This window comes from Fistularia commersonii, chromosome 12 (genome assembly GCF_037954325.1).
Source record: "Fistularia commersonii isolate RoL2024-O1a breed Wild chromosome 12, RoL_Fcom_v1.0, whole genome shotgun sequence".
NCBI lineage: Eukaryota > Metazoa > Chordata > Actinopteri > Syngnathiformes > Fistulariidae > Fistularia > Fistularia commersonii.
In genome coordinates, this window is record NC_141295.1 from 2734367 (window position 1) to 2743625 (window position 9259).

General features: G+C 41.4%; 1 protein-coding gene across 2 annotated transcripts; it reads right to left on the bottom strand.

The window, feature by feature from the left end:
- Window positions 1–1858: 1858 nt before the first annotated feature.
- Window positions 1859–7222, bottom strand: LOC147228123 (mitochondrial glycine transporter B-like). Of its 2 annotated transcripts, none has more exons than XM_086156354.1 (7): window positions 7035–7222; window positions 6247–6330; window positions 5745–5829; window positions 5038–5217; window positions 4471–4639; window positions 3853–4016; window positions 1859–3749 (listed from the first exon to the last, which is right to left on the bottom strand). In XM_086156354.1, exons 1-7 carry the CDS (start codon window positions 7094–7096, stop codon window positions 3627–3629), a joined length of 867 nt encoding a protein of 288 aa, XP_086012480.1. In that variant the 5' UTR covers window positions 7097–7222; the 3' UTR covers window positions 1859–3626. The 2 variants fall into 2 exon arrangements, with proteins under 2 accessions (XP_086012480.1, XP_086012479.1); XM_086156353.1 differs by having other exon boundaries at window positions 6247–6371.
- Between the last annotated feature and the right edge of the window lie 2037 nt (window positions 7223–9259).

A 9259-nucleotide genomic window follows, 5' to 3' on the forward strand; every position in this document is an offset into this window, starting at 1 on the left:
ATTGCTACAGTCTCTTATACTTTCTCTCTTCAGCTAAAATAAGTGACCATTTTGACCAAAACAGCTTTCCTCTTTCGGTTGCCTTGAATTCATACGTGTACATTTTGAAAAGTAATGGAGTTTTTGTGTTAAGACCAGTTTTGCTTGCTAGTTGTCTCTGACTGAAGATGCAGACTTTTCTAATTGAAATAAGAGCTGAAATTGGTAAGTTTGACTTTGATACAAGGTGCAAGTACTAATTTCTATCCAGCTCTGTTGCTTATGAGTCTGGTCACCAGGGTGGCAGCCAAAGCAGGAAGACCCCAACTTCCCTCTCCCCAGCCACTTTAAACTCTTCAGGGTAATCATGAGGTGTTCCCAGGCCATCTGAGAGACATGGCCCCTCCAGTCTGTCCCTTGTCTTCCCCAGGGCCTTACGAGGTGTCCTGGAGTCGTCCTGATCAATTCCCAATTCCCATCTGGCTCTTTTGAATGTGGAGGCGCAGAGGCTCTACTCTGAGCCACTCTCCCTATCTTCATTGGAGAGGCCAGATGCTGCCTGTATATGATCTTTTAGTCACTGCCAGTAGCTTGTGACCATAAGTAGGAGGTATGTTGACTGATCAGTTGCCTTTTGGTGGCTCTGCTCCTTTATTACTAGCTACTTACACTCCTCCACTTGGTAGTGTCTCATCCTTGACCTATAGAGGGTACTGCACCTCTTTCTGGCTGGGGGCTTTGGATTTGGAGGGGTTTTATTTTCATCCCAGCTTCTACATTCTCTGCTGCAAACTGTCCCAGTGAGAGCGGGAGATAAGACAGATGTAGCAACCAGGATGACCTCCACAAAAAGCAGTGATCAAGTTCTGTGGCGACTACACTGGATTCCCTCAACATCCTGGCTAGGCTGAGAGATTAAACTCATGAAGGTTATGAACAGTATCTGAGACAAAGGGCAGCCTTGGCCGAATCAAACCCTCACTGGAAACTAATCTCTTACTGCTGGCAAAGCTCTGACAACTGTTGCAAAGGGACCAAATACTTGTATGGCAGGGATATAGTAACCCATATTCCTGCACCCCTCACAGGATACCTTGAGAGACTATCAAATACCTGGTCAAGTCAACAACCCCATGTAGCCTGACTCGGCAAACCCTAGTGCACCCTCCAGCACCCAGCTGAGCGCATAGAGCTTGCCTAGTGTTCTGCAACAGGACAAAAGCCAAACTGCTCCTCCTGAATCCAAGGTTCAACTAGCCAATGGACCCGCCTCTCCAGTACCCCCTAGGGAGTGTTGGAACACTCTTGTCCCCCCTTTTAAGTAGGGAGACCAACATCACCCTAGTTGGCCAAGCCAGAGGCACTGACCCTGTTGTCCATACGGTGTTGCAGAGGCGTGTCAGCCAAAACAGCCCCACGACATCCAGAACCCTGATTAACAGCCTCAGCTACCACCAAACCTGCACCCCTCTTGGCCTGCCAGTACCTGTTAGGTACTGGAGCCCCGTAGGTCAAAATGGCACAATAAGACTCCCGCTTCAGCTTGACGTCATCCCTTACCGCTGTCCACCAATGGCTTTGGGGACATTACCCCCTCAATGGAGGCACAGACCAGGGCCCAATCTGACTAAATGCCCCCTGCCTCCTCTAGCACATGGTTGAAGTTCTGTTTGAGGTGGAAATTGAAGCTTCTTATGACAGGGGCGTCTTCCAGTTGTTTCCAACTGACCCTTAAAAAAAACATTAGGGTCTGCCAGGCCTAACTGGTATCTGCTAACCACCAGGTGGGTTTCAGTTGACAGCTCTGCCCTCCTTTTATTTTTCAAAATATACAAAGACTGCACGATGCAGTTTTTATTCCGTAAAAGAAAATAAGACATTTATTGACATTTTAGAAATTGACAATTTAATTTAACAGACCTTTAAAAAAATCTACAATTGGACAATTTATAATTCAGTCACAGAAAATTGAGTAATATATGGGTAATGTGATGAGGATCAGCTACTTTGTAGAACATCCAGGGTAGAGTAGGGCATTTGAAGAGCACAGGTCCATACAATTTATATTTTTAAATCTCCCCACACTCCATGTAAGCAATTATCTGCTCTACAAGGCCCCCTAAAACAGGCCAAGTTTCTATGTACAGCAGATCTTGGGGGCAAGGCTAGTATTCAATCTGTGCTGCTCTGATGCTTTAACAGACGGACCTCCCACATCAGCTTCCTTCATAATAAAATGCAAATCAAATATGATTTTCCTCAAGTGACTCTTCACTTTTGAAATGATTTCTCTTCTAAGTGTCAAGCTAGCTTCAGTGCTGAGATCAGGCGTTTAGAGTTTTGTGCCATCACCTCGAGTGAGGTTCGTAGCTTTGAGGGGAAAATCAGATGTCATTCTTGTTACATGATGTGGAAATTGTCAGTATAAGTAAAACAAGACTTGCATTTTTCCTTTAAGTCTTTTTATACAATACTGTACCATCACTAACATAGCATTATGGAATCACTAAACACTTCCCACCCTTCCACTAATAATCTTCGCATTGTTTTTTTTAACACTTAAATATTTTCAGTTCAATAAACAATAAATAAAATTGTGCAAATAAAATTATGGCTGCAGCAAATTTCTATAGTCAGAGGCAGAATATGAAGACATGTCTCTCCACCAGTGATAAGGAATTGTTGACTTTAGTAATTACAATAGTTCATGTAATATATATTCTTTCTCTTGCAAAATATATTATTCTCCAAAAGCACTGCCAGCACACTCTGCATTGTTTCCCTGATCACAGGAGCTGATGGACTTAATTTTCAAAAAGTTTTCATAAGCTGAAAGCAGAACTCCCTACAAAATGGGAGAAGGATTCTGTACAGAAAGTAAAATTACTGTAGTTCTTAAACAAAACTTGAAATCTGTATTGCAAACATTTGAAATATAAAAGTCATATCCTGAACTAAAATGTCACATACTTTGGGAGATCGTCTGGCAACAAGTCCAAAGTGTTTCATTTCCTACCTTCACTTGGAGCAGCATTGCTTGGAGTATTGCAGCAACAAACAGCTTTACTGCCATCAGTAAACGAGGACTAGTTTTTATAATGCATCTCTGTGAACACACCTGATTGTCTGAGCTGGCCTTGATAACTCCTGTTTTGATAAATATAAACCATGAGAACTTTCTCAGCCAATTGTGTTTGAAAAATATGGCAGAGGCCAGTTTTACTCTCAGCAGAACTTTTAACCTCGGCAGATGTTCAGAGAAGCTGGCTGAGAGTTACGCCTATTTGTGGAGTAATTCCTGCATATCATGTGAAAGGCAATAATACTAACCAATGAGCATTATAAGTCCTAGGTGAGGGGATTTTCCTTGTTTTGCAGTAGTCGCTACTCTTGGGGCTGAACGCCCCAAGAGTAGAAGGAATAAAAAGTTAATTTCACAGCAATGAGTGTGACTTTGGTTATAGAAAGACATTTGACGTTACATCAAAACCTTGAACAAATACAGTGAAACAGGCACATCTTTACATTTGGCTCAAGATGCACATTAAGTCAAAACCATTCGCACTTTCCTTTTTTCCCCACACATACACACATTCTCTCCTCAAATTTCATTCCCGCCTGATCTATTATAGCTGCACTTTGGCTTTTCAGGACTTGAGGCCCATTTTAGCCATCAGCTGTTCATAGACAGTCCAGGCCATGGCAGCCATGAGAGTACGACGAAGAGACCTTGGAACAGCCCCACGAAAAAAACCAGCCATGCCATGCTCCTAGACAAGTGGAAAAACTGGTCAGCATAAATATGCAAACTTTGTATAAAAGACTAGTACAAATACCTTAATGGTACTGCTGTGCAGTAACTTCGGTACTCACCCGATGGATGTAGTAAATGGCGTCTAATGTGCTCAGATAGGAGGAGCTAACTTGAATGTTGGTTTTCACCACGTCTGCGGGCTGTGTGACCAGGGAGGCCAACACCCCTGCCATCACCCCACAGCTGAAGTTCACAAGGGGGGTGTAAACTGAGGAGGTCACCTCTAGGATAAAGTAAAAAAACACTATTAAAAGGTAACTTAGGGGAGGAAATCTCTTCCCTGTTGTCGTGTTTCCATAATCTCTTTCTCTATACCTCATTGACATTTTTTAAATTGCAGGGATCGAAAATATGATCAATAGCAGGAAACATGGGATCAAATGCTGCTCTTGTGGTGGAAATGGATCAATTAATTTATCATTTTATATGAATTACAAAATGATTAAGTGTAAAATCCCCTGTTGAACTATAACTTGTACCCTGGATCCTATTTATTGGTTTATAAAAAATACCTGCATGTTGCATTTTAATGTTCTTTCAATGTTTTTAAACCATGTAACACTTGTTCAAGTAGCTAGTGTGACACTACAGAGAAGCTGTATATTATCAATTTTCTCTAAATTTTGGGCTCTGACTACACTAGAAAAAAAGATGTTTCTGCACTGGCCTACTCTTACCTGCAGGCAGCACCCTCTTGGCTTGACTGTAGAACATGACGTAAATACCAGAGAAGGGGGCATCTCGGAGCAGGGTGGCAGTGAGCCCTGAAAACAGAGCCCTGATTCCTTCTGTCTTATACACACTTTTCAGAGCCCCAGCCACACTCACATAGTTGTACCGCCCACTCTGGAACAGCAAAAGAAAATTTAAAGGGCTTTCTCCAGTAATTTTGCGGCATGGATGTGCTGGTGTTCAAGTTGATCATTTTCATATGGAAATGACTAAATTAGTAATGCAAAATGGATTTATGTTCAAAGGGGCATTCAAAGGTGTCGGTTCTTTTTTTCTGTCATCACTAGATGACAAAAAAAAGCCACTTCTGGGAATATTTTCCATGCTTTTCTCAGCATTTACCCATACTGAGAAAAGCTTAAAGCAGAAGCAGTGGCATCCACACCACCAGCCTGACTCTCCACCATCTTGTAATGAGGACAAGACATTAAGCAGAAAAACAAAAATAGAAAACCTAGCAGTACATCTCCGGTCAGATCAAAACCTTGGCACGTAAAGAAACAGACGTTCACCTCGAAGCGTGTTTTGATGACAGTGAAGGGCAGCATGCAGACCCCGGCTACGGTTCTGGCGCCTGCTCCTAGCAGAATGGCCTCGCCAGCATTAGGCACCCGATCCAGAAAGAATTGCTGCTTCAGGGAGTAGAGGCTGCTGAAGTAGATGCCCACCCCAGGGATGCAGCGCACAAATGACTGCCAAAGGGAAAATAAATAAGCACTCTCATTATCTGCTCATTGTGTTTGTTCTAGTATTTTTAAGTATTATAATATTATTATAATATATTTTTATTTTTTTATTTTTATTTTTTTCATTTTTTTGTTTTGAAAGCCAAAGAAACTACCTGTTTTCTAGGAGAAATTGAAATATAAATCGAGTTGAATGGGAAGTTATCTATCTGCACCACCTGGCCTGCACTCGGGGTTTACAGGGGGTTACACCCTGGACTGGTTGCCAGATGGTAGCAGGGACACATGTGGGCAATTTAGGGTCTCCAACGAAACTATTGCATGTCTTTGGACTATGGGTGAGAGCTAGGATCTAGAGGAAACTCATGTGACCGTGGAGAAAATTATTGCCAGATATGAAAGGGAAAAAAATTAAGTTGAAATATATTGAGAGGATAATTTTTCAACAGACACATCACCCCATCATTAAGTGAGTTCAATAAATTGGCGAAAAGCAGGTTGTGGGAGTAGATCTGTTTAAGGGGGTTACTCACAGGTGAAACTCCTTTCCACAGGCTGAAGAATTTCTCAGTCTGGATTACATTGATGAAAACAGTAAACATTCCCACCTTTGGTGAACTGCAAGATGAAACGTGATATCCTTCAGAATTCAAAGTATAACCATTTACAAGTGATGCAAACCATGAAACCCAAACAAAAGATGAAGGAATTGTGAGTTAAGGCAACAATCATATCAAAAGATGCAGATGGAAACTGGTTTAGACCTGTATAATACTGTTTCTAAATAATTTCAAAATGATTATACACAGTTTCGTGGTTCAGTCTTTGGAGAAGGAATGTAAAAACAAGAAGCCTGACAGTTTACATGACGCAGCTGAAAACAAATTTTTCCAATGAGGCTCATATCACATTCAGGCTGCCTGCCAAATCCATAAGTATATTGGTCTAGTCAAAGTTGAAAAACAGCACAGAAAGACACAGATTTTTGCTAATGTACACTGTGTATGCATTGTTTGTGCATATATGTTCACATACCCTGGCTTGGCATGGTTCTGAAGGGTCTGCAGTCGTGTCTTGACCAGATCCAATGGCTGGAAGAGGAGTGTGGAGCAGGTGCCGCTGAGGGAGCCACACAAAAAGGCTTTGAGAGCTGGGTGAGTCTGGAGGACAGTGACACAGAGAGCAAAGAAGAGGAATAGAAAGGACAATGGCAGAGAGGACAGAGTGAAGGAGGGAAAGACAACCACTCAGAAAAGACAGTAGCAGAAAGAGAATGAGGCCAGATGAAAAACAAAAATTCTGAGGATTAAATGGATAAATATAAAAAATGACAGTGAGGAATAGTGTAAAAATCATCATGTGAAACTTAACAACATACACCACAATAATTCCTGGGTCCTGTTTAACACCACTAGCAACAACTGTGATGTGATGACAGGAATGACTAACATGGATTACGGTACATGTCACGAGCCACAACATTAAGACAATCAAACGAACATTGTAACACAGTTTCTAAAATGATTTGCAATATGAATTTTCGTAAGTGATATTGTGATTTAGCTTGGGACTAATTATACTCAGCATTCAGACTCAACATTATGTACTTCCATCTGCCCTCATGGAAAGAGGGACAAACAAAATGATACACAGAAATGAACAGACATTAAATTTCACAGCATTTTAAACAAAACTGTTCTTCAACATAGAAAAAAGTTTATGAGTGATGACCTTGATTATAGCAAAACTAAAAAATTCAACATCGATCTATTATGCTTTTGTTACACGAAAAGTCTATACAGAAATTTGGCACATGCCCCTACCTTTCCCAAGATGGTCTGAGTCGGACTTGAAGAATCCTGCTTTTCTTGCATCTTGCCCTCATTCACTTTCCTGTCTCTGCTATGCTGCTAGTACAAATTGCATATTGTGAGATAAACCAGCATATCATGAAATCAACCTCCATCACCCCACCACAAACCCTATCCATCTCTTTCCTGCCAAAATCACAATTCTCTTCATCCCCCTGATGAGCTTAATCCAGGCTATGTTTTTCTATCTTTATTTGTCAGAGGCATACTCAGACATCTGCATTTCTCTCTCGACCCTCTGCAAACCTTTCTGCTAAACTGCATCTTTGTCAAATAGCATGAGTCATGAAGAGGCTGCGTGTGTCTGTGTATGTGCGTAGGTTGTTGAGGACTGAAAATGTGGGTCATGGGAAATGTATGTTGTACGCATCTATTTTCATGTTTGAGTTGTTCAGTAGCATTGAGGGAGTTGCTAACGCAACTTTCAGATTTATTTTTCAAACTATCCTTTCTATTCTTAACAGTCTAAATAAAACTGAATTTTAAAAGGAAAATAGTTGATGATTTTGATTTTGCATAGCTACCATCAGATGTTTAACAGCCTTAAAGAAAAAGGAATGAGACACCTTTATTGTCACATTCAGTCATACACAGAGCACAACATCAGCTAAATTTGTAGCATTTAAGCTATCTTGGATGAACCATGAGCAGAGGGGAGCAGTTACAGGTTCAGAGGAAGTGTAACACTTATGTTGATCCTTGCTCCTTTGAGAAGCCGTTGTAAGTCATTTGGAATGGAGAGAGGCATGACACTAAATAACATTAGTTAATTTGAACAAAATTGGTTGATCTGGTTAGGGATTGTTATTGTCCATTCTTCATCAAGTTTAGGTGAATTTCCCAGCTGTTAACGGTTGGTTAAATATTTATGGTTGAATGGTTCATGCCTTTGTGAGTCGTGTTATTAAACACAGTACTTTGTGAAAATTCAATGTGATCTTCATGGAAATCACATTCAAATGTCACATCCATAAAGCCACGCTGTATATAATCAACGTATTTTTTTTCTTGGGTTTAGCATTGCAATAAATGTCTAGTCAAGAAGTTGTACATCACGGGACATCAAATTGGACTAATCGGTCCTCACCGATGGTTTGGCTGTATTAAGAAAATACTATAACCCGGTGGGCTTCAAAAAAGAAATGAAAAAAAAAACAAATATGTGATTGTACCAGCAATGGCTAAAACCTGTCCGTTCAGGGGAAAAAATAAATGTTAATGAAAATTAATTCACTGTCACTGATCGTATGAATCCGTAGAGAAGAGAAGCAGCAGGTGAACTCACCGCTGCTGACTCCATCTCGGACGTAGACGCAGAGCCGTGCGAGTCAGGATCCTTTCCCCCTGATGCTGTCGTGTAGGTTCTCATCGATTTAAGCCAACGTTCCTACAACCGAGCAAGACCGTGAAGGTGCGTCGTATTTAAAAAAATCGTTAAAAAGGTCTCCTGCGATGGAAGCTAGTTTAGTTTATGCTAGCTGTCAGCCGTTGTAAATAAGGCGAAGGACAAGCTAACTGACTGCTGTCCAGTCGTTCGTTTATTTGACCTGCAAAATAGTGATACTTCTACTCTGGGCTTTATTACTTTAATAGCAAACGCCTGAGAACGTCAACTGCGCCTTCCGTGCTGTTTTGAAGAATACCACCGACCTTTCACTCTTGTTAGGTCCACAGTTATCTAGTGGCTAGCGAGCTAGCGTGTCGGGCTTGTTCTTTTTAACTTACCTGACTTTGAAGTGTGTTAGGGATTGATAGAAGTGATGGACTGCGCGCCCCGCTTCAGACACTCCATGTCTCCTTTATTTGCGTTGACTTGTAGGTTTTAGTTTCAGATTGACGATTACGTACATTCAAACGGAAGTATACACGTCTGGGAGGAAACTCCCTCCGGTGGCCTAATGAGAATAGTCCAACTCTACTACACTTGACCACGGCAAGTTATTTGCACTTGTTAGGGTGTCCGAAAGTCCATTTAGCTCCAGTGTGAATTTGCGGCGAACATCGCCCTGCTCTTGACAGCTCCGCTGAGCCGCTTGCGTGCACATTCGTACGTAGCGATGAAAGTGCCTATTACCCCAACTTGATTTACCCACTTCAAACATATGTTCCTATAGTTTAGAGCAGTGTTTCTCAATCATTTTCTGTTACGGCTACACAGGAAGAAGAAAACATTTCGC

Excerpts from the sequence above, each read along its gene's own strand:
- LOC147228123 (XM_086156353.1), bottom strand. The coding sequence starts at position 7,085 with ATGCAAGAAAAGCAGGATTCTTCAAGTCCGACTCAGACCATCTTGGGA. Across the intron at positions 5,218-5,744 it reads TGTGGAAAGGAGTTTCACCT|TCATTTGTGCGCTGCATCCC; the intron begins GTGAGTAACCCC and ends TCCCTTTGGCAG. Across the intron at positions 3,750-3,852 it reads CCATTTACTACATCCATCGG|GAGCATGGCATGGCTGGTTT; the intron begins GTGAGTACCGAA and ends CCACTTGTCTAG.